Genomic DNA, 24,615 nt, shown 5'->3' with positions numbered 1-24,615 from the left:
GAGTCTGGCTTGGCCTTATTTACCTTAAATGTTTCAATTGTTCCCGGGGATCGCTCATTAATATGCAGATGGCTGTTGGTTTCAGTGCTGTCTGGGTTTCTGCAAAGTATAATCCACAGGAAACTTTGCACCTGCTAGTTTTTCCTGGCTTGACTGAATTTCCCTGCATTCTTTGCGGATCTCCATTTTAAGTCGGGAAGTGGCCAACCCAGGTGGCTACAAAGGGCAGCGTCTCGTCTACTGCGTTCATCCCGGCCTTGGCGATATCGGCTCTGATACGGGCAAAGGCCTGTTGTGCCTCGGCCGTCAGGGGAATATGGGTTGACTGTATGAGTGGGCGGGCCTTGTCCGCATAGTTTGGGATCCACTGAGCATAGTACGAAAAGAAGCCCAGGCAGCGTTTGAGGGCCTTGGGGCAGTGGGGGAGGGGGAGCTCTATGAGGGGGCGCATGCCGTCGGGATCGGGCCCCAGAACTCCGTTCTAGACCACATAACCGAGGATGGCTATGCAGGCCATGCTAAACACGCACTTCTCCTTGTTGTAGGTGAGGTTTAGGGGAGTGGCGGTGTGGCGAAATTTGGCAAGGTTGGCATCATGGTCCTGCTGATCATGGCCGCAGATGGTGACGTTGTCTAGGTACGGAAAGGTGGCCCGCAAACCGTATCGGTCCATCTCCCTTTGGAAGACCGAGACCCCGTTGGTGACGCCGAAGGGAACCCTGAGGAAGAGATAGAGGCGGCCGTCTGCCTCCAAGGCAGTGTATGGATGGTCCGATTTACGAATGGGGAGCTGGTTGTAGGCGGATTTGAGGTCTACAGTTGAGAAGACCCAGTACTGTGCAATCTGATTGACCATATCAGATAAGCGTGGGAGGGGGTACGCATCGAGCTGCGTATACCAATTGATGGTCTGGCTGTAGTCCACGACCATTCTGTTTCTCCCCAGTTTAAACAGTACCACTAGAGCTCTCCAGGGGCTGTTGCTGGCCTCGATGATGCCTTCCCGAAGCAGCCGCTGGACCTCAGACCTGATGAAGGTCCTGTCCTGGGTGCTGTACCGCCTGCTCCTGGTGGCGACGGGTTTGCAATCCGAGGTTATATTTGCGAAGAGGGAAGGCGGATCGACCTTTAGGGTCGCGAGGCCGCACACAGTGAGGGGTGGTAGGGGACCGCCGAATTTCAGGGTTAGGCTCTGAAGGTTGCACTGGAAATCCAGGCTTAGCAGTAGGGCAGCACAGAGTTTAGGGAGTACACAGAGGCGGAAGCCGCTGAATTCTACGCCCTGGACCGTGAGTGTGACCGTACAGTACCCCCGGATCGCCACAGCCAGGGAGATTCTTTGATTGGCGGGGTGTACCGCGAGGGAGCAGCTCCTAACCGTATCCGGGTGGATGAAGTTCTAGGTGCTCCCGGAGTCCAGCAGGCAAGAGGTCACGTGTCCATTGACTTTCACGCTGGTCGATGCGGTGGCCAGGTTGTGCGGATAAGTCTGCTCGATGGTCACTGAGGCGAGTCGTGGTCAGTCGTCGCTGGTGTAGGATGACAGGGAGCCCGGGGGGCCCAGGTCCTGGAACGCTGGCGGTGCCCATGTTCCGTGGGGGAGACAAGATGGCGGCGCCTGAAGATCTTGAGAACAAAATAGCGGCTGAAGATCTAGAGGAGTGCAAAATGGCAGCGCCCATGGACCGCACGTGGTGGGGGTTGAACAAGATGGCGCACCCATGGGCTGCACGTGTTGCTCGGGGGGGAAGATGGTGGCGCCCACTGGCCGCGCTTGGTCTGAGGGAGAGAAGATGGCAGCGCCCATTTTCCATAAACGAGGGGGGTGGGGGCAATAGCGGCGACTGCATGGGCCTGGCACACCGCGGCGAAGTGCCCCTTCTTGCCGCAAGCCTTACAAAGGGCAGCGCGGGCCTGGCAGCGTTGGCGGGGGTGTTTCTGCTGGCCGCAGAAATAACATCGGGACCCCTGGGGTTTGCTGGCTGGCGCGTGGCACAGGTGTATTGGCTGGGTAAGGCACCCGCTAGGGCGGCAGCCTGTGGGGTCCACGATGCGTAGGAGGGGTGGGCCGTGCGGCTGGGGGTGTAGGCCTGAATGTTGCGCGAGGTGACCGTCATGGAGATTGCTAGTTTCGTTTTCGACGCTAGGTCGAGCGTGGCCTCCTCTAACAGTCGCTGGCGTATGAGGTCTGACCCAATACCCATAACAAACGCGTCCCGCATAAGGAGGTTTGAATGTTCAGTGGCCGTAACGGCCTGACAGTCACAGTCCCGGACGAGTGGGATTAGAGCCCGCCAGAAGTCTTCTATGGACTCACCAGGGAGTTGAGAGCGTGTGGCGAGTACGTGCCTGGCGAAGAGCGTGTTCGGCTTCAGAGCGTAATTCTCCTTGAGAAGCGTCATGGCTTCGGCGTAGTTCGGCACATCCTGGAGTACAGGATCTGTATCTTCTGAGCCTCCGAGACAGGGGTGGACGCCGAGTCAATGTACGCCTCAAAGCAAGCTAGCCAGTGTTGAAAATCCTTTTTGGCGTTGCTTGAATGCGGATCCAGCTGCAGGCGATCCAGTTTGATCCGGAGGTCCATCGTTTGAAAATCTTAGAGCAATAAATTGATGCTCGATCAATTGCACAAAGACTTGAGTTGGGTACAACTGAGGCTTTATTGCTCTAAGATGTGTGGCCTCCCACATCAGCTGGCGAAATGGCTGCAGCATGGAGGACATACATATTTATACTCCGCCTACTGGGCGGAGCCAGCAGACAGGGACTACTAACGAACCTGTAGTACAGGTCCTACCATACATCACCTAATAGAGGTGCAACTTGTGGTTTACCACACTACTGATACTATCTAGCATGGTCTTGTGACACAGTGGGTAGTGTGCCTCCCACTAGGCCAGAAGCTCTAGGTTCTCTTACCACCAGCCATTACGTATTGGAAGGATTTACAGGCTGATCACCAACCTGTTTAAACAAGTTGGATATCAGCCTCTAAATACTGCCAACATGCAACATCATTTTTGGACAGTTAACATAGCAGTACTTTCAGACAAGTTTGATTACGTAAAATGATGATGTTAGGCATTCCTACAATAATTAACATCTCCATTGCAGGAACTACAGAATCAATTAGATGAAATTAACATCAAAGTTGAGCATGAAAGACGACAGCTAGAGAACGAAAAGGAGGAGCTTTACAATAAACTTCAGGACTCGCTGCAGCAGGTGAGCGCTAATAGAGCTGTATGTTACTGTAGGTAAGGAACAACTTAATCTACTGTTGCTTACTCAGCATTGATTAACTTTCTAGATTTCCAAGATGGAAAGCTTAATGAAGCAGAGCAATAAGGGCACAGAACAAGCTGATTCCTATTCTACTCACTTGAAAGATAGTCACGAAAAATTGCTCCAGGAGCAAGAACAGGCTCTCTACCAGATATCAGAGTTGCAGGTGGGAAATGCATGAAAAAGTGATCGAGATGTGGTAATTTAGCTAAAATTGGGTATTTATTGGAATGCAGAGGGGGCAACAGTAAAATTGTGACTCCAAAACAAATGTTATTAAACCTCGCTCATGTTTCGACTTCCGATGGTGAAATGTAGAAGGAGGTTGCTAGCGTCCTCGGTTTTTGATCCTTTTCACCCGGTTCTTGAGGGTAATAGGTGGACAGATTTGTCCCCTATGGTGAGGATGTCAAAAGGCGCAAAAAAGAATATTGGGAAGAACGGTGTGAGCGAGTCCTTCTGAGGAACTGAGCAAGGTGCGGAGTCCTGCGGGATCGAAGATGGCGGAGGCAAGCTCATTGGGTGGGGCCACACCTATCACAGTCGATAAGTTGACGATAATTTGAATGGCCATTCGGCAAGAATTTCGAGAAGCAAGAGAAGGAGATGCTGGAGACCCTCAAAAAGTCGGTGGACGACGCATTGGTCCTGATAAGGAGACATTGGGAAAGACTTTGGAGACAGTGTGGCAGGTGTTCAAGGGAGTGGAGGAGACGCTGAAGACTGACATGTGTAATACTGGGCACCTTAGAACGAGGCGACGATGGATAACTCACCCTGCATTTCTGGCCGAATGGTCACAAATGCCTTGGTTATTGCACTGATGTGCTGGGCTCCAGCATTATTCAGGATAGGGCTGTTTGTGAAGCCTCCTCTTCCAGTTAGTTGCTTAACTGTCCAACAGCATTCGCAACTGGGTGTGGCAGGAGTGCAGAGTTTTGAACTGAACCATTGGTTGTAAAACTGCTTAGCTCTGTCCATCACAACGTTGGTTTGGGCAAGGCTGAGGACTTTGCTTCTGGTTACAACGTTTTCAAGAGAGGTAGGGAGTTATGGGTGTGTTGGCAAATGATTCTATCACAGCAATAGAACAAAGGATAGCCCTCGATGTGTTGTATAAAGGTGAAATTCAACTGGACAAAGTTAAGAAATGGGGAAAATGATTAGTTCCATTCTCAGCACAGATTACAAACCACCATATAGTGGAGATGATTGTGAGGCTAAGATTTCAGCTAGTTCGTGGAGATCGGCAAAAACAACAGTGTAATAATATTTGGTGATTTTAACAGACCCAACTTGACTGGAATAAAAGTAATGCATTTATCAAAACAGGGAACATTTTTTTAGACGGCATCCAAAACAGATAGATAACTGATGTGAGAGGACAACACTTGGGAAACCATGACAACATAGTTAAGCTTACTATAAAAATAGAAAAGGAAAGTGATCTGCCATAGATAATGGTGCTGCACCGGAAACAGGTCATATTCAGCAATATAAGAAGGGGTCCGTCTCAAATTAGCTGTGCAGAAAGGCTACAAAATAGGTTTGCAGATCAGCAGTGGAGAAACTTCAAATATGTGAAGCACAGAATACAAAATAAATATATCCCACTAAAGCAATAATGGGGTGCGTCAAACAATAAAGTTCCACTGATGGATAACTAAAATTAAGCTTAAAAGAGAGGCTTCTGATAAAATTATTAAAAATACTGAAAACATCATGAGGAACTTAGAAATGTAGGGCAAAGGCAAAAAGGGAAGTTAGATGCAAATATGAAATAATACATTGAATAAAAGGAGATACTAAAGGATCTTAGGAAAATAAGTGAATAGTTAAAGAGAAGTTAAAGGCACCAGAGAAGCGTCAGAAACTACAAATGGAATTTGGGCTCCTTTCCCCAGGTAAGTCTAAGGGACAGCTGAGGAGGGCAAAAGGGGCAATATATGAATATGGGGAGAAAGCTAGTAGGAAGATGGCACATTAGCTGAGGAAGCAGGAGGCGGCACGAGAAATGGGAAAAATAAAGGATATGAGAGGCAAGGTAGTGATAGACCCGGGGGCGGTTAATGACTTGTTCCGTGAATTTTATAGTCGGTTATATGAATCGGAACCCCAGCCGGGGAGGAGGATATGAATCAATTCCTAGAGAGGCTAGAGTTCACAAAGGTAGATCAGGAGCTGGTGGAAGACCTGGGGAGCCCAATTTGGCTCTGGGAGGTGATAGATGGGTTGGGGGTGTTAAATAATGGGTTAAGAGACATTGCAATTGATTGTCTCATTTATGTTAAGTATCCATTAATTGACACTGATATGTAAAGGGGCTTCAGGTGGCCTCTGTCAGGTGATGTGTAGTTAGAGTTTTGTGCAAAGTCTGTTGGAATGAAATAAATGTGTGTTGGTGAAAAAAGGAACAGAACTTTAGATTCTTCATATCACAGCTACTAAAATGTCTAACAATTGGTAGCAGAGGATGGTTGCTGTGTAAATGTGAAGTGTTGAAAGATACAACTTTTCCAGATCAAACAAAGGAGTGAGTGAGAAAACAAAAAAAGGGATATATGGCTGAACCGAGGATAAAGATGGCTGGATATGACTTTCCTCCCTTATTTTCTGAAAGGGAATCGTACGACCAATGGAGAAGTGCAGTAGTTATGTGGACTAAGGTAACTGCTTTGGGAAAGAGAAAACAAGGTATGGCATTGGCTCTTTCTCTACCACTGGCTATTTCTCTACCATATGGCAGTAAAATCCAAAACAAAGTGCTTTCTGAGCTGGAATTGGAAGAGTTAGACTCAGAAGAAGGTCTGGAGACTTTATTACATTATATGGATAAGATTTATAAGAAAGATGACTTGTTAAGTGCGTATGAAGCATGGTCAGATTTTGATAAGTTCCGGAAAATGGAGGATATCTCCATGGAAGATTATATAATGGAATTTGGCAGACTATATAAAAGGCTGCAGAAACACAACCTGGAATTTCCACAGTCTGTGTTGGCCTTTAAATTACTTGACGGTGCTAGAGTGAGCAACATGGATAGGCTCCTGGTTTTGACAGGAGTTCAGTTTACTGATAAGGATACCTTATTCGAACAGATGACAAAAGCTTTACAAAAGTTTCTGGGAAAACATTCGATTCCGATGGCTCTGATGACCCAAATAGGTGAGACTGCAATAAGGCAAATATGGAACATACACTACTAACAGGATGGCAAAATCGTATGGCTACGAACAGGGCTCAAGACTATAGACGGAGACCGAGACAAGGAAATTATGAAGACAGAAACCCAGTTAGAACCTACAATAGGAAGATGAACCCCAGAAACGCACGGGGCATGATGAATCGATTTTTTCGATGTGACTCTCAATACCATTATGCTTTCAACTGTCCAACTCATTATGATAGAGTGTTTGAAGCGACACATGACACGGAAGAGTCAGAAGAGGAAAAAGATAGTGACCAGAAAGAAGGCATTGTCCTATTGACAAGCAGTTTTACACCGGTAATGAGGGTGTTGGTTGCAGAATCGTTCAACTGTGCTGTATTGGACAGTGGCTGCACATCTACTGTGTGTGGAATTGACTGGTTAAGCTGTTATCTGGACTCCTTGAATGCTGAAAATCGTAACAAGGTTAAGGAATTTGAAAGTTCCACAAATTTCAGGTTTGGGGATGATAATACTCTGAAGTCGCTGAAAAGAGTGGTGATCCCTTGCAATATTGCCGGAGTGAATCATTTCATTAGCACAGATGTTGTATCAAGTGAGATACCTTTGCTTCTGAGCAGACCGTCGATGAAGAAAGCACACATGAAACTGGATATGGAACAGGATAAGGCAACAGTTTTTGTAAAGACGGTGGACTTACAATTAGTTGGGACACTATTGTATTCCATTACTGACAAATAATATTTCAAGTAGAGTGGTTAAGGATGTGTTAATGGCAGTTGAAAATGGGACTTTAGCTGATAAAAAGCTTGTGGTCTTAAAACTGCATAGGCAATTTGCACATCCGTCTCCTCGGAGGCTTAAAAATTTATTAAAGGATGCAGGGGTAAGGGATGACCACTATACTAAACTGATAGAACAAGTTAGTGACCGCTGTGAAGTTTGTAGGAAGTACAGAAGGACACCAGCACGACCGATAGTAACCCTACCTTTGGCCTGGGATTTTAACGACATTATGCCCATGGACCTTAAGATCTGGGATAAAGCAAATAATATATTTATTTTGCATTTTGTAGATTTAGCAACCAGATTTAGTCAATCAATGATTGTACGAAACAAAGAAAAGAGAGTAATTCTGGATCAAATCGTGGAAATATGGATAGGGACAGGAATGGGTCCACCGGCAAAATTCCTTCCGGACAATGGGAGAGAATTTGCTAATGATGAGTTTAGGGATATGTGTGAAAACGTGAATATCAGAGTTATGAATACGGCTGCAGAAAGCCCATTTAGTAATGGTGTCTGTGAAATAAATCATGCTGTCATCGATGACATGCTTCGGAAAATTTTGTCAGATCGACCAAATTGCAGGCTAAATTCAGCTTTAGCATGGGTGGTACATGCAAAGAATTCATTGCATATGGTTGGGGGCTATAGTCCTTATCAATAGTGTTTGGTAGAAATCCTAAAATTCCGTCCATTGTGGATGACCAGCATCCAGCTTGGGAGGGGACTACAATTAGCTCTGGTTTTGCTGAACATTTAAATGCATTAAATAGCAGTGGAAAAGCTTTTCTGGAAGCAGAAGTCTCTGAAAGAATTCGCAGAGCTTTAAGACATAACGTACAGCCATCAGATGCCGTTTTTCAGCAAGGAGGCATGGTACACTATAAGAGAGACAATTCTAATGAATGGAAAGGCCCATAGGCATAGATGGCAAAACAATTATTTTGCAACATGGTAATCAAACTGTTAGTGTGCATTCATCAAGGATAATGGATACAGATTACAAATTTTCAAATTTAGACAGAGCAGACAGACATGATGAGGAACCAGAGTCATCTGGTACGCATGTGTTACAGAACTATGAGGACCAGTTAACTGATATAGAGACAGGGTTTCTGTAGAGGAACACAACACTTCTGATGAATTAGAACAGGCCATTTTTCCGAAAGGGCAACTGCCAAAAGTTGGTACAAAAGTGACATACTTGCCTGAAGGATCTAGTCAATGGAAGGATGCAACTGTTACTAGTAGAGCAGGGAAGGCCACTGGAAAGTATAAACATTGGTTGAATGTACAGCATTCAGAGGAAGGAGTCAAGACAATGGATTGGGAAAACAAAGTTCAAAAATGGAGGGCACAGAAACGCAGTGCCAGTTCAGATAGTACATCGGATAGTGAACAGGTCTACAGGAAAAGGTCGAGAACCATTGAAAGGACATCCCACAGCAGAAGGGAAAGATCAAGCAGTGGCAGTACAGAACGAGATACCAGACGGGAGAGGGGACATAGATTATCAAGATCTCAGAACATGAGTACGACTACGAATACTAATAGAAGTAGAAGCCCACATGCACGTGAGATTTTGGTGGCTTCAAATAAATTAGATGAAAAAGTTATCAAAGATGCTAAACAGCAAGAATTGCATAGTTGGAGTGAATTTGGGGTACACACGAAAGTACCGGATAGGGAACAAAGAGCCCTATACCACAGATGGATTTGCACGGAAAAGGTTCTTCCAGATGGAACTTATAAGGCAAAGGCCAGGCTTGTGGCAAGGGGATTTGAAGAAAACTTAGAAGATCAGGATTTAAGGGTAGATTCACCGACAGCAGGAAAGGTTATTTTAAAGATCTTCTTGGCTCTATTAGCCACAAAGGCATGGGAATGCAAATCTATAGATATAAAAGCTGCCTTTTTGCAGGGGCATCAACTCCAGAGAGACATTTTTCTCTGTCCTCCTAAAGAAGCAGCTAACACAGAAGGGGTACTGTGGAAGTTGAACAAATGTGTATATTGATTAAATGATGCATCTAGAGTCTGGTATTTTTCAGTAAGGTCAGTTTTGTTAAAGTTAGGCTGCTGCCAGTTGAAAGCAGATCCTGCAATGTTTTACTAGCACTATAAAGGAAATCTTTCTGGCATCTTTATGAAGCATGTCGATGATTTTTTGTGGGGTGGGACTAGTGATTTTGAAGCTATTGTAATCTCTGGTTTGAGGAAAGAATTCAGGGTTGGAAGTCAGGCTTCCGGTATTTAAATATATTGGACTGGAAATTGGACAGACTAAGTTAGGGGCAACTTTACATCATTAATCTTATTTGGAAAGCATCAGCCCAATAGCAATTAGTCATGGCCGAGTTTCACAAAAAGACGCAATGGTTTCAAAGATAGAAAAAGAGCAACTGCGAAGTTTAATTGGGGAACTGAACTGGTTAGGTAGACAGACTAGACCGGGCGTGAGTTTTGATTTCTTAGAGTTGAGTACAAAAATGAATGACCCCAAAGTGGAAGACATAATAAGAGCAAATAAAACGTTGGCCAAACTAAAAATGCAGGAGTGTGTTTTGAAGTTCCTGGTTTTAGGTGACTTTAGGCACTTGAAACTCATAGTTTATAGTGATGCATCCTACGCAAATTTATGTGATGGGGTTTCAAGTGCAGGAGGTTTTATAATTTTCCTTTTGGGGAACAATGGTAAATGTTGCCCGCTTGTGTAGGAAACAAAGAAAATAAGGAGAATGGTAAAAATTACTTTGGCTGCTGAGACGTTAAGCCTTGTAGAGGCGGTGGATATGGTCTTTTATATAAGTCAGATATTGACAGAAATTTTGGGATTAGGGGATTTGGGTAATATACCTATTGACTGTCAGTCACATTGACAATAAATCCCTGTGGGAAAATGTGCACTCTACGAAAAGAGGTTATAGATAGACATCGCAAGTTTGAAGCAGATGTTGGACAGAGGGGAAATAACAAAAATTAAATGGGTCGACAGTAGCTATCAACTGTTAGACTGTTTAACGAAAAGAGGGGCGAGTTCACAGAAACTTTTAGATATTGTTAATGAAGGGCGCTTGTTTCTGTGACTTTTTTTTGTCTTTCTCATCCAAACAAAAAAAAACTGAAAACAAAAGGGGGAGGATATCATGTGTGTGTTTGAGTTTCTTGAAATTTTGTTTTCACCTAATTATTTTTTTTCTCCAAGGAAGGGGAGACTGTTAAATAATGGGTTAAGAGATATTGCAATTGGTTTTCTCATTTATGTCAAGTATCCATTAATTGACACTGATATGTAAAGGGGCTTCAGGTGGCCTCTGTCAGGTGATGTGTAGTTAGAGTTTTGTGCAAAGTCTGTTGGAATGAAATAAATGTGTGTTGGTGAAAAAAGGAACAGAACTTTAGACTCTTCATATCACAGCAACTAAAACGTCTAACAGGGGGCGATGCAATCGGGTAAGGCCCCAGGATCTGACGGATTCCAGGTGGAATTCTATGAAAAGGTCTTTGGGCTATTGCGTCCACTCCTGGTAAAGTCTTGGGAGCTGGGAGTACTCCCCTCAACGTTATCACAGGCATCAATTTCTCTCATCCTGAAGCGAGATAAGGACTCGGAGAACTGTGGATCGTACAGGCCAATTTCCCTATTGAACGTTGATGCTAAATTGCTGGCAAAGATCTTGGCCAGGATTTGTGCAGGGCAGGCACCTGACATCCAATATTAGACGGCTTCTTAATGTTATGATGATGCCAGCGGAGGGGCGCGATTTTGAGATGGTAGTAGCCATGGACGCGGAGAAGGCTTTTGACCAGGTGGAATGGAAGTACCTATGGGACATTTTAGGTCGGTTTGGGTTTGGGCAGGGACTTGTGGATTAGGTCCAGCTGTTATATCAGGCTCCGATGGTAAATGTAAGAACCAACCGAGTCCCGTCAGAGTATTTCAGTCTCTGCAGGGGGACAAGACAGGGATGTCCGCTCTCCCCATTACTGTTTGGCCTGGCCATAGAGCCCTTGGCAATGGCCCTTCGATCATCAAATGCCTGGCGGGGGATAGTGAGGGGTGGGGTGGGGGGGTGGGGGGGGGGGGGGGGGTGGGGGGGTGGTGGTGGGGGGGGCGTGGAGCACGGAGTCTCTCTATATGCGGACGATTTGCTGCTCTATGTCACGACCTGGTGGGGGGGGTGGCCGAAATAGGAGAATTTGGGCGATTTTCAGGTTACAAGTTAAATATGGGAAAGAGCGAGATGTTCGTGATCCAGGCACGGGAGCAGGAAAAGAGACTGAGGGAGTTGCCATTCAGAGTGGTTGAGAGGAGTTTTAGATATGAGCCATCGAGACTGGACGCCACATTTGGGATGTGGAATTGGAAGAGGCTTGAGAGATTTGGGGATTTATTTGTGACGGGTTGGTTTGCCAGCTTGGAGGAATTTCGGCAACGTTTGGGCTTTTGGGATCAAACTCATTCAGGTACCTCCAGATTAGGAATTTTGTGCGAGGAGCCTTCCTAACATTTGCCGACGTCTCTGATGGAGAGGATCCTTTTGCTAGTGGGCCGGAGAAGGGTAGCCCGCCATTTACGGGAAGATTGTGTCGCAGGATGAGGTGAAGTGGAATTGGGAGAATGGGTTGGGACCTATAGAGGTTGATGAGGTGTGGAGTAAGATCCTTCGTAGGATAAACTCCACATCTTCATGTGCGTTGCTTGGTCTGATCCAGCTTAAGGTGGTGCAGAGGGCACACCTGACCAAAGCTAAGATGAGTGGCTTCTTTCCGAGGTAGAGGACATGTGCGAGCAGTTTTCTGGTGGGCCAACCAACCACATATACACATGTTCTGGTTTTGTCCCAAACTGGTAAGCTTTTGGATCTTCTTCTTTAGCACTATGTCAGTGATTCTGAATATTGATCTGGAGCCTTGCCCTCTGGTGGCCATTTTGGGGGTGACGACTCATTGGGGCTGCAGATGGGATGAAGGCAGATGTCCTTTTATAGCAAATTTCTCAATTTGTCCTGTCACCATCAAAGGTTTGTATTTGTGAAGGTGGTGACCTAGTGATGTCACTGGACTAGTAATCCAGAGGCCCAGGCTAATGTTCTGGGGACATGAATTCAAATCCCACCACAACAGCTGGTGGAATTTAAATTCAATTCATAAAATCTGGAATTGAAAACTAGTCTCAGTAATGATGCCCATGACAACTATCAGGAATTGACATAAAAACCCATCTGGGTCATTATTGCCCTTTAAATCTGCTGTCCTTGCCTACATGTGACTCCAGATTACAGCAATGTAGCTGACTCTTTTATTTAAAAAATATTTTTATTTTGGCATTCATAATTTTAACAATTTTCAAGCTAAAAAAAACCCAAAGTAAATAATACTCACCCAACCAACAACCAACCCAGCCAACAAGGCTTACATACACAATCCCCCAATCCCCCTTTCCCACTAACTATGTCCCACCTCATCCAACCACATGCCTCCCTCTTTCCTTTTACTGCTGAAAGCTTAATTTTTCCCAAAGAAGTCAATAAATGACCGTCACCCCCCGGGCGAACCCTAGCATCAATCCCCTCAGAGCGAACTTGATCTTCTCACGCCTGAGAAACCCGGCCATGTCACTAAACCATACCCCCGATTTTGGGGGCTCCGAGTCCCTCCACACCAATAAGATCCGTCTTCGGGCTACAATGGAGGCAAAGGCCATAACATCAGCCTCTCTCACCCCCTGGACATCCGGATCTTCCGGCACACCAAAAATCGCAACCACTTGTTTATGAAGGGAGGGAGGCAGAAGACGGGAATTTATAGGCCGGTTCGCCAGACTTCGGTCATTGGTAAGATTTTAGAGTCTGTTATTAAAGATCAGATTGCAGAGTACTTGGAAGTGCATGATGAACTAGGATTGAGTCAGCACAGCTTTGTGAAAGGGAGGGCATGTCTGACAAATCTGTTAGAGTTCTTTGAAGAGGTAACAGGGAGTTAGACAAACGAGAACCAGCGGACGTGATTTATTTAGATTTCCAGAAGGCCTTTGACAAGGTGCCGCATAGGAGACTGTTAAATAAGTTAAGAGCCATTGGTGTTAAGGGTAAGATCCTGGCATAGATAGAGGATTGGCTGACTGGCAGAAGGCAGAGAGTGGGCATAAAGGGTCTTTTTCAGGATGGCAATCGGTGACTAGTGGTGTGCTTCAGAGGTCGGTGCTGTGACCACAACTTTTCACAATATATGTTAATGATCTGGAAGAAGGAACTGAAGGCACCGTTGCTAAATTTTTAGATGATACAAAGATCTGTAGAGTGTTATGGGCCAGGGTTTAGAGAACCCCAAAGTGTATCATGAAGTTCACCTGACCCACGACTTTTAATAGATTGTGGTTATGGGGAGCACACGGTCCACTCTACAGGTATGGTGCAAACAGAGCTTTACAGTACTTTTAAATTAAAACAATGTTTATTCTATGAACTCAAGTTAACCTTTTTAAAACATACAGTGAACATCTTAGCAAACATCAATTAAAATACATCCCCCAAAGAATGCAACACTAAGTAATCCTTAATAACTTCCCAAACAACATCCAGAAGACAAAAGAAACACTTTTTAACAGAAGCACATTAATGTGCACATGCATATCACCACATCCCCCTTCCTTTGGAAGTGTTAACGTTTACAAATGAAATGAAATGAAAATCGCTTATTGTCACAAGAAGTTACTGTGAAAAGCCCCTAGTCGCCACATTCCGGCGCCTGTTCGGGGAGGTTGTTACGGGATGTAACTGTGTTTTATAAAACATGATATGCATAATCGTTTTAAGTGTGTCCCTTCTACGCAGTTTATTGCACGTTCAAAGCGGCAGGTTCTTGTTGGTCTCCTGAACCTTGACCGAATACTTGATCTTGCTTCATCTTTCGAAAGACTGGTTTTCTGTCTGGTCTGAATCACCAACTCTTTCAGCCTTTTGAAACGATGCTTCCACTCCGTGTGTGCTCTTGTCTATTGGCCTTATTGCCGATGTTTGTGTCTTCATTGTCATGGCTGCTACCCGGTTGACCAACTGTGCCCTCAACTCTTCTCTTACCTCTCCTTCTCTTCTTTTGAATAATCCCCTCTTTCCATTTCCTTTTCTTGTCTTTAGTGGCATTATCCATGACGTTGGTGCAATTTGCAGACGATACTAAAGTCGGTGGTGTTGTCGATAGTGTGGAAGAATGTAGCAGGTTACAGAGGGATATAGATAAGCTGCAGAGCTGGGCTGAGAGGTGGCAAATGGAGTTTAATGTAGAGAAGTGTGAGGTGATTCACTTTGGAAGGAATAACAGGAATGTGGAATATTTGGCTAATGGTAAAGTTCTTGAAAGTGTGGATGAGCAGAGGGATCTAGGTGTCCATGTACATAGATCCCTGAAAGTTGCCACCCAGGTTGATAGGGTTGTGAAGAAGGCCTATGGAGTGTTGGCCTTTATTGGTAGAGGGATTGAGTTCCGGAGTCGGGAGGTCATGTTGCAGCTGTACAGAACTCTGGTACGGCCGCATTTGGAGTATTGCGTACAGTTCTGGTCACCGCATTATAGGAAGGACGTGGAGGCTTTGGAGCGGGTGCAGAGGAGATTTACCAGGATGTTGCCTGGTATGGAGGGAAAATCTTATGAGGAAAGGCTGATGGACTTGAGGTTGTTTTCGTTGGAGAGAAGAAGGTTAAGAGGAGACTTAATAGAGGCATACAAAATGATCAGGGGGTTGGATAGGGTGGACAGTGAGAGCCTTCTCCCGCGAATGGAAATGGCTGGCACGAGGGGACATAGCTTTAAACTGAGGGGTAATAGATATAGGACAGAGGTCAGAGGTAGGTTCTTTACGCAAAGAGTAGTGAGGCCGTGGAATGCCCTACCTGCTACAGTAGTGAACTCGCCAAAATTGAGGGCATTTAAAAGTTTATTGGATAAACATATGGATGATAATGGCATAGTGTAGGTTAGATGGCTTTTGTTTCGGTGCAACATCGTGGGCCGAAGGGCCTGTACTGCGCTGTATTGTTCTATGTTCTATGTTCTATGAAGCGTTGGTGACGGTCTCTCTGCTGTTGGCTCCAATGAAGTAATCATCGAATCCAGTGGCTGGCTCCACGCTAAGGATCAGGCGGACGTTCTATGAGCATTTTAAGTTGGGTGGAGTGTAAAGGTGGTCACGTATCTGCAAGAATCATTTGTTACAACTGGGCAAGCTTGATGCCACTTAAGGGAGGTGGAAATGTAAGGGGCTGGAGAGGGTAGTGGACCTATTTTTCAGTTTGCTGGCTGGGAGGAGCTGGGGGAGAAAGCAGGCCTTGAGGGGGTGGATATGTTTAGGTACTTTCAGGTACACGACTGGGTCCGGCAAGCTTTTTCGACATTTACAGGGATATTACCATCCATCTTGCTGGAACGGATTCACTCCTGTGTGGGATTGAAGGAGGGCAGTACATCGGAGTTATATGGTCAGATCATGCAGGACGTTTCGGTGGAGGAGATGAAAGCTAGGTGGAAGGAGGAGCTGGGTCCCATTTTGGAGGAGCAGGTGCGGAGTGTGTCTCTCCACAGGGTGAATGTTATGTCATCATGCGCGAGGCTAAGTTTGATACAGCTCAAGGTAGTGTTCAGGGCACATCTCGCCAAGGCCAGAGTGAGTCCTTTCTTTTAATAAATTTAGAGTACCCAATTCATTTTTTTTTTCAATTAAGGGGCAATTTAGTGTGACCAATCCACCTAGCCTGCACATGTTTGGGTTGAGGGGGTGAAACCCACGCAAACACAGGGAGAATGTGCAAACTTCAACAGACAGTGACCCAGAGACAGGATCGAACCTGGGACCTCAGTACCGCAGTGCTAACCACTGTGTCATCATGCTGCCCTGTGAGTCTGTTTTTTGAGGGGATGAAGATAGGTGCAAGTGGTGCTCGAGAGGGCCTGCGAATCATGCGCACATATTCTGACCCTGTGCCAAATTGGTGAGTTTATGGGGATCTTTTTACAACACCATATTGACAATTTTAAACGTGGATTTAGAGCCCTGCCCATTAGTAGCGATATTTGGGGTGTCAGACCAGCTGGAATTGAGGACTGGTGTGATGGCAGATGTTCTGGCCTTTGCCTCATTGTTGGGCTTGGCAGCGGATTCTGCTGAGTTGGAGACGGGCAACACCTCCCTGTGCCGCAGCATGGTTGGGTGAGTTCTTGCACCTCAAGAAGGTCAAGTTCATGGTAATGGGAGCGATTGACGGGTTCTATCATAGATGGCAACTGTTTATATTGCATTTCAAGGATCTGGTTACTGTTAGCTGTTGGGGATGTGTTAGTGTTATATTGGAGGGGGGTTATAATTGTTTGCAGAGTTTTTGCTTTAATGTATTTAGTGACGTTTTTGATACGTGTTATTGTTTGATTTATGTTTATGTATAAAATGTTACAAATGTAATAAAAATATTTTCCAAAAAAAAACTCTTCCCGCCTCTCATCCCCCACCACCGGAAACTCCAACCCGTCTAAAAATGTCAACATGTCCACCTAGGGCTCCGACCTACCAAGATTCTTGTAAAAAGCCTCAAAGGGTAGCATTAACTTTATCTGGGGTGGAAACCAAACTAACACACGAGTCCCTAACCTGAATAATCTCCCTGGAGGCCACCTGTTGCCTCAGCTGATGAGCTAACAGATGGCTGGCCTTCTCCCCATACTCATTCAAGACCCCCATCGAATGCCACAGCTGGCACACCACCTTTTCTATAGTCAAACTACATCTGAAGCTTCTTTCTTCTCGCCAGGAGCTGCGGGGTAGGGTCACATGAATGCGGCCCACCTCCAAGATATTATCCACCAACCTCTGCCATTTCACCCATACCTCCATATTCATATGCACCTTTTCCAAAATTATCTCTCCTCTAATAACTGCCTTTGTGGCTCCCCAAAGCGTGGAGGATGAGACAGACACATTCCTATTAAATTCTACATACTCATCAATGGCCTTAGACATGCACCAACAGAACCCCTTATCCGCCAATAACCCTACATCTAACCTCCACGGTGGGCGCTGAACAGGGTCCAACACCAAAACCAAATCCACAATGCGGGTATGATCTGAGATGACAATGGACAAATACTCTGCCCTCCTCACCCAAGGGAGAAGATACCTACCCACCTGAAAAAAGTCAATCCTGGAATACACATTGTGGACTGGAGAAAAGAACGAGACTTCTTTACCCCCCCGTGTGCATGAACCGCCACAGATCCGCCTCCCTCCCCGATCTGTTCCATAAACGGTAACAGTGTCTTCATTACCTCTGAAGGAGCCAACGACTTTGGCCTGGAATGATCCAACTTTGGATGAAGTATGCAAATTAAATCACCCCCAAGAATCAGTTGGTGTGTATCCAAATCCTGAATGGAAGCTAACAGCTTCCTAATAAATGTATCATCCCAATTTGGGGCATAAGAATTCACCAATTCCACCCATCGTACCTGCCAAAACTCCTGTGATCATCACGTACCTGCCGTACGGGTCCGCACGACCTTGTCCACCGAAGAAAGAACTGCATCAGTGGAACACCACTTGAAACAACTTGCCAATTACAAGGGTAGCCATTGACCATTTGTTACTAACAGCCATTGTTACTTAGCCAACTTTATATCCAGTTTGCCACATTGCCTTGTATCCCATGGGCTTTCACTTTCTTGACCAATCTGCCATGTGGGACTTTGTCAAATGCCTTGCTAAAATCTATGTACACCACATCTACTGCACTACCTTCATCAACCCTTCTTGTCACTTCCTCAAATAATTCAATCAGATCTATGAGGCAAGACCTTCCGTTAAGAAATGCATGTTGAAACCTTGATAGATTCTAACGAGGCTCATTTCCCACCTCAAATCGCCTTGCCCACTTCAGGACCCGCTCCTTCTCCTGGATGCTATGAAAACTTATAACTGCTCATGGTGGCTCGTTTGCCCGAGGCTTCTGCCGCAGTGTTCAATGTGCCCTGTCCAGCTCTGGAGTGGACGTCAGTCCATCCTCCCCCACCATCATAATGAACATCTGCGAGATGTACCCAGTAGGAGTCAGGCCCTCCACACCCTCCGGAAACCCCATGACTCTGAGGTTTTGTCTCCTCCACCAATTCTCCAGGTCGTCCACCTTTGCCCTCAGACTCATATTTTTCTCTGCCGCAACCAAGATCTCAGCCTCCACCGAGGCAATTTGTTCACTGTGCTTCGACAGAGCCGTCTCCGCTCTCTTCAAAACTTCGCCATGCTCCTTCATAGCTTCCAAAGTTCTCTCCAACTTTTTCAGGGCCCAGCGTTTCCTCAACCGATTTATGGAGGGTTTCAAACATCACTCCATATTGCCTCTCGAAAAGCTTATCAAATTCCATACCCAGCCCCCAGTGAGAATCTCTGCTGTGATCGGTGCCATCTTTCCTGCGGAGGCTCGACGCTAACCGCCGAGTCAGTGAAAGAATTTCTACCCACAGTTACAGCCATTTTTGACATTCTTCAATATTAGGCTCCTTCTACTTTCATTTGAATTAGTTTATCTACCAAAAAACCCCGGGAACCGGGTAAAAGCGGGCAAAAAACAAGTACCCTGGCAGGAGCTACTTAGTGCACAACCTCCTGCTACATGTCGCCACCGGAAGTCCTCACCGTTACTCTTGTATGATTCAGTAAAAAGATTACATTCTGCTGTGACCCAAACCACAGATTTGCTTGGGAGCTTTTTTCACCAGAAGCAAACAAGCTACTGACGAAGATCAGAGGGAACCAGCAGGAACTCCTGTAGTCACAACCGTACAGGAACTCCACATTTCTGGAGGGTGTAACACCAATAGAAGAGGCAGACTAGCCTCCTGAAAATGCAAGTAGATACAAGTGGGAGAATGCAGAGCATGGGAGAATGGAATTCAGTTTTGTTTTCCAGCAAAGAACTGGAACCGACACAATAGGCTGAACTATGCCTTTTTTGTGTGGACTTTGTGGTTCAAAGTCAGAGTGAAATATTTGTGAATGTCGACTTTCATATTGACCCCAAAATTAACAATATGGCATTCTCAGAATTTGGACATTTCAGATTCTCATATTCCCATAGATCTGATAATGGGGTTTCAATGAAAAACCAGACTAAAGGATGAAAGAGGAGGGACCTAGGATTCAAATACAGAAAAGACAAGTGCAAAAAAAAAAATCCATTCAAGGCCCTCAGCATTCGTCCATCATAACTCTAACTTGAGCGGACAAAGATTGCTGAAAACTGACCAGAAGTTTTACTCACTGAGCAATTAATGACTCCAGTAAATTCCAATATCTATACTCCTCTCCAAATGTAAACAATAGAAGCTAAGTAGACCAAATATTCAGCCATCAGAGGAGCTCATTTTATTCATTTGTTTATTTGCCCTTTAATTTTCCATGTTGGAAGTCAATTTCCATCTTTCCAATTTGTTTCTTCCCCCATTAATATCCAGGAAGACATAGCAATGAAATTGTAGAATCATCTTTAACTCTGACACTCTTTAAATGGTTACAATCAATAAATAATCACCCTTTTAGTGGTAATGGAAAATCATGTGATCATTTCACTCTTTTGATTGTCATGTCAGGAGGAACTGAAAAAGCAGAAGGAACAGAATGAAGATTTGGTTTCATCCTTGCAAAAAGAACAGCATAAAATGAGAGATCAATTGTCACGACAGATAGAGACAAAATGGAAAGAAAAAGTACGGTACGTTACACTCTGTAAAGAGTGGCACTTTTCTGTCCCTAAAATATATTTATTAGAGTCAGCAATGGAGCTTTTATCTGTATCATCTCCTCAGAAGCTTAACTTCAAAGTATAATTGCTTTTGTAATCGGTTCAGATTTTTAATCCATCCTGAATGACGTTTTAATATCTTTTTTAGAGTATTTGAGAAAATTAAACTTCATTAAGTTTGTTTTCTTGTCTATTGATGATATGCATCCTGTGGTGTAGTCCAGGGCCAGGAATTTCAAGACAAATATGACTGCAGTGCTACGAAAATGCACACAAGTTAAGAGCATGAGTAAGCCATTCTCCCTCAAGCCTGCTCCGCCATGTAATAAGAACATGGCGGATCTAATTGTGGCCTCACCATCCTGTCTGTCCCCTATTACCTTTGACTTGCTTGTCAATCAAAGTTCCATCTAAACGAACATACAAATTAGGAGGAGGAGTAAATGCTATGCGAAATGCGTGCTAAGACACCTTGGTTTGTTAAATGTAGATGGTGATTCAGAATATTGCTGACACTATTAGGGAGGTATTAGGTCACCAAAGTAATGGAAAAAATTCCTGGAGTAAAAATTTTAATATTTTGTACCCCTAGAACTGGGCACGAAATAAAGAAGTTTTCATTTTATTTCCAGCAAAGTAAATGAACAGCAAAAAAATTGTATTCCATACTGTTCTCAAATTCAAATTTCAAGTAATAAAAAAAAATACATAATATGACTATTGGATGCCATTTGTAGCTGCATTGGAAGTTCAGCTGTTCGAAATAAAAAGGAATGAAGCACATATGAGTGAGTAAAATTCTTTTGGGTTTTTACATATGTGGAAGATCCTTCACTGGCAACTCAATGATCTTTACAAGTATGTCAGGCACCTTAAGTCATAGACAGGGCACTGTATTCTGTGATGAATGTGGGACATTTTTCTATATATTGTATTATGTGTCTGTTGCAGTAATTTTATTAAAAACACTTAGGTTAAGGTATCCAGCTTATGGGCTGAATTTTACTTTTGGGAGACTATGTGCTCCCGCCAGAGATGAATCATCTCTGATTTGTGCTCTTGCTGGGAGTGAAAATCCAGAGGCGATTCATTATCCCTTGCCATGCAAGAGACCCCACAAAAAAGAGACCCCACCAGAGTATCCTCATTACAAAGACCTGTAACAGAGACTCGCTATAAGAGAGACCCCCACCAGAACCACCTATTACAGAGACCCCCCATTAGGGACTCTGACCAGAGACCCTCCATAAAAGATACCTTCACCAGAGACCCCCCACCAGAGACACCCCCATATGAGAGACGCCCACCAAAGACATCCCATATGAGAGACCCCCACCAGAAACCCCCCATGAGAGAGACCCCCACCAGAATCCTTCATAACAGAGACCCTCCCAGAGAATACACCACAATAGAGACCCCACCAGAAACCCCCATAAGAGAGACCTCCACCAGACTCCCCCCATTACAGAGTCACCCACCAGAGACCACCTCCCCCCCCCCCCCCCCATTACAGAGTCCCCTGTCTGGAAGCAAGAGAGCAGTGCAGACAGAGATAGTGAAAAACAATCACTGCTTTAAAACTCACCTGTGCAATACACCTGCTGGCTCAGCACCTGTCAATTTCCTAGAAAGTGAAAACCACATCAGCGAGGTTTAAACCCCTGCAGATCTTTGATCTGCAAGGCTTTCGCTCACATCAATGGGAATTGGTTTTACTAGGCTGTGATTGACAGCTGACACACAACCAGCTGTCTGGATTGGTTAATTTCACTTCTTTTCAAGCTTGAATAGATCTCAAGTACCCAGCTGTGAAACTGACCAAGGTGTTTATGAACATCTAGCTATGATTAACAGCACTTAGCCACATTAAAGGCAGCTAAGTGCTCTCACTTTTTCTTTGCAGAAAGAACTCTCGTGCAGGTGCATTGCCCAGATGAGTTTTAAAGCAGTGATTTTTTTTTTTCACTGTCTCTGTCTTATCTGCTCTCTAACTTTCAGGTAGGGGTGTCTATAATGGGGGGGGGGGGTTTCTGGTGGGGGGGTCTCTGTAATGGGGGGTTTCTAGTGGGGGTCTGTCTTATGAGGAGTCTCTGGTAGGGGTCTCTAATGGGGGATTTCTGGTGGGCCTCTCTCTTGTGGAAGTCTCTGGCGAGGGTCTCTCATGTGGGTGTCTCTGGTGGGGGTCTCTCTTATGGGGGATTTCTGATGGGAGTCTCTCCTTTGCGAGATGTTTATGGGGGTCTCTGGTGGGGCTCTCTTTAATGGGGGTCTCTGGTGGGGGGGTCTGGTGGGAGCGAGGTGGGCAGGATTTGTATTGGAAATACAAACAATGAACTTTAGGTGCAAAACTCTCTTAAAGAATTACTCGCTTGGCTCACTGTGAGGTCCACCGTGCCTGGGCCGCGCTGGGAAACACTTGCACCAATTCTCGCCCATGTGAATACGGGCTCAGAGGACCGGAGAATCATGCGGGCTTGGAGAATCCGGCGCCCAGCCCGTTAAAAGGTGCAAATGGGTCAATGTGACTGAGTTGCATCTTCCTGCTGATGCGGGGCATGAACCTCAATGCCGCCACTAGCAGAGGACCTGAGCATAGGAACGGGGTACCGATCCCTTTTCTTGGACGACATTGGATTCTCCGCCCCACCTGGAACTCTACTACCAGCAGCAGGGAATCCAGCCCTATATGTCTGCTAAAGCTGTGATTAAGGGGTTAACAGCTAGGCAGACTGCGATGTCACTCATGGGAGGGGCCGGGTCTGTTTTAGTCTCATTTTTCAGCCGGGCCCTGTGTCTGATGTTTTCAGTTTCATTTTCAGAGTTCAGCTCTGAGGAAAGGAGGTGTGTTTCTCAGACAGACTCCTGAAAGGTTCTCTCCCAAGGACTTTGTGCATAAATCAGTAAGCCACTGAGCGTTAAGTGTATCAATGAGTGGCATTTGACCTGTGTGTGAGGATTTTTCTTAAATGGAAGTTTGGAAGTAGAAGGGAAAGTAAACTCAAAGAAAAATTTTCTTTAGAACTGTTTAACTGTTAATTGAAAAGCTGTTTTTCTTGGATGTTAATGGGGTGAATTCTGAACTAATAATAATGTTTGTTTTAATATAAAAGATGCTTAGATGTCAGTGGATCATTCCTGGAGTGAAGTATCCTTTCCTCACAGTTTACAAAATTGAAAATTTGTTGGGGCCTCACCTGATTTCCTAATATAAATTGGGGTTTGGTCCGAGTGCCGTAACAATTTTACAAAGATTATAGAAATTCACTCCTTCTGATGATTATGGTACAAATTCCCTTTTTGCTATAGTATTTTTTTAGTAATTGCAATTTTGTCTAAAGCTGTTGACAATTTCTCCTTCTTGATTTTTTGATTTGAGTTAGTTAACAAGAGAAACAGAAGGTACACTAACAGATAAGCAAGTAGCATAAAACAAGCTACTAATATAGAACATTTTTGATAAGAGAGCCTTGCATTTGTATAACAACTTTCATAACCACAGGATGTCCCAAACCATTTTACAGCCAAGGAAGTACTTTCAAAGTGTACTCAGTGGTGTAATGCAGGAATAAATAACAAAGCCATGAAGAATAGGCTTGCAGAAAAACTAAGCACTTATACAAACTTAATTAAACAAAATAAAAATTGAAGAAATTGCCATGTGAAAAAGAGGGAGACTCAAAATATCCACTCTTTAGGCTAAAGAAAATCAGAATGGTGGTGCAGAAACTTCTTAATCCATTCCAATTCAAGGCGATCTCATGCTGCACATTGAGATATTGAGCACAGCATGCCCTCAATTATACACAAGGTTTTTAACTAACTACTTCATAACACGAGGCAGTGCACAGTGCATCCATGAATAGAATCACTTCTGTAACCAGAGGGAGCAATAGCACAATGCCATTATGTTTTGTTATACACCTCACTTCAGACCCACACCGTGACTTCCAATCATAAAACCTTGAGCATTGGATTTGTGTGATTAGTATGCAACTCGGCATATTAAAACATGGTTGAAGTTTGATTACTGGCCCAAAATATCTTACTAAAAGAATTTGGGTAAAAGATGCATCACAGCCAATTTAATAATCTTGTAAGGCTGCATATTTTCAGCACAAACCGAAATGATATTATGTTTTAGCTGAAAATATCAGTTGAAAGTGGAAAGGTGCTCTACCTAATAACATCAGAATTTCTTAGGTTAAAAAGGGCATGATGTATAATGGCTCATTGTTATAGGGAACTAGTCATGGTTCTGTTGTTGTACAGGGACCATTTTACCCCAAGAACCTTTAAACCTACTAATGTCTCTCAGTGCACCAATCTTCTCATGCTCTCCTGTCATAAATTGCTGATCATAGATAGCTTTGAGCAGATATCTTGTGTGAAGCTCCTTCCCTGTGACATTTGAAATGGAAGGAGGACAGAACAAACAGTTATTTATGTTAATGAACACCAGATTTAAAAGGATGAAGAACATATTCGAGGAGAGACTGAAAGACCCTCCTGAAAATTTAGGAGCCACTTTATGAGTTCGGAGTAAAGAAAGTTTCACATTTTAATGAATTTAGTTTCTTACTTATTTGAAGGATC

At 44.5% G+C, this 24,615-nt stretch overlaps 1 protein-coding gene across 5 annotated transcripts in view; it reads left to right on the top strand.

Moving 5' to 3' along the window:
- The window catches only part of LOC140408776 (protein FAM184B-like), a 496,156-nt gene that overhangs the window by 344,160 nt on the left and 127,381 nt on the right, over positions 1 to 24,615 (top strand). For 3 of the 5 annotated variants that reach the window (XM_072496452.1, XM_072496448.1, XM_072496447.1), the window contains exons 6-8: positions 3,115 to 3,225; positions 3,311 to 3,451; positions 19,871 to 19,992. In XM_072496452.1, coding sequence (XP_072352553.1) covers positions 3,115 to 3,225; positions 3,311 to 3,451; positions 19,871 to 19,992 — 374 coding nt within the window. The remainder of the gene's footprint in view (positions 1 to 3,114; positions 3,226 to 3,310; positions 3,452 to 19,870; positions 19,993 to 24,615) is intronic. The other 2 variants (XM_072496449.1, XM_072496450.1) reach the window with 2 other exon arrangements.

Source organism: Scyliorhinus torazame, chromosome 3, assembly GCF_047496885.1.
Source record: "Scyliorhinus torazame isolate Kashiwa2021f chromosome 3, sScyTor2.1, whole genome shotgun sequence".
Lineage (NCBI taxonomy): Eukaryota > Metazoa > Chordata > Chondrichthyes > Carcharhiniformes > Scyliorhinidae > Scyliorhinus > Scyliorhinus torazame.
This window is presented reverse-complemented; position numbering and strand designations above follow the sequence as displayed.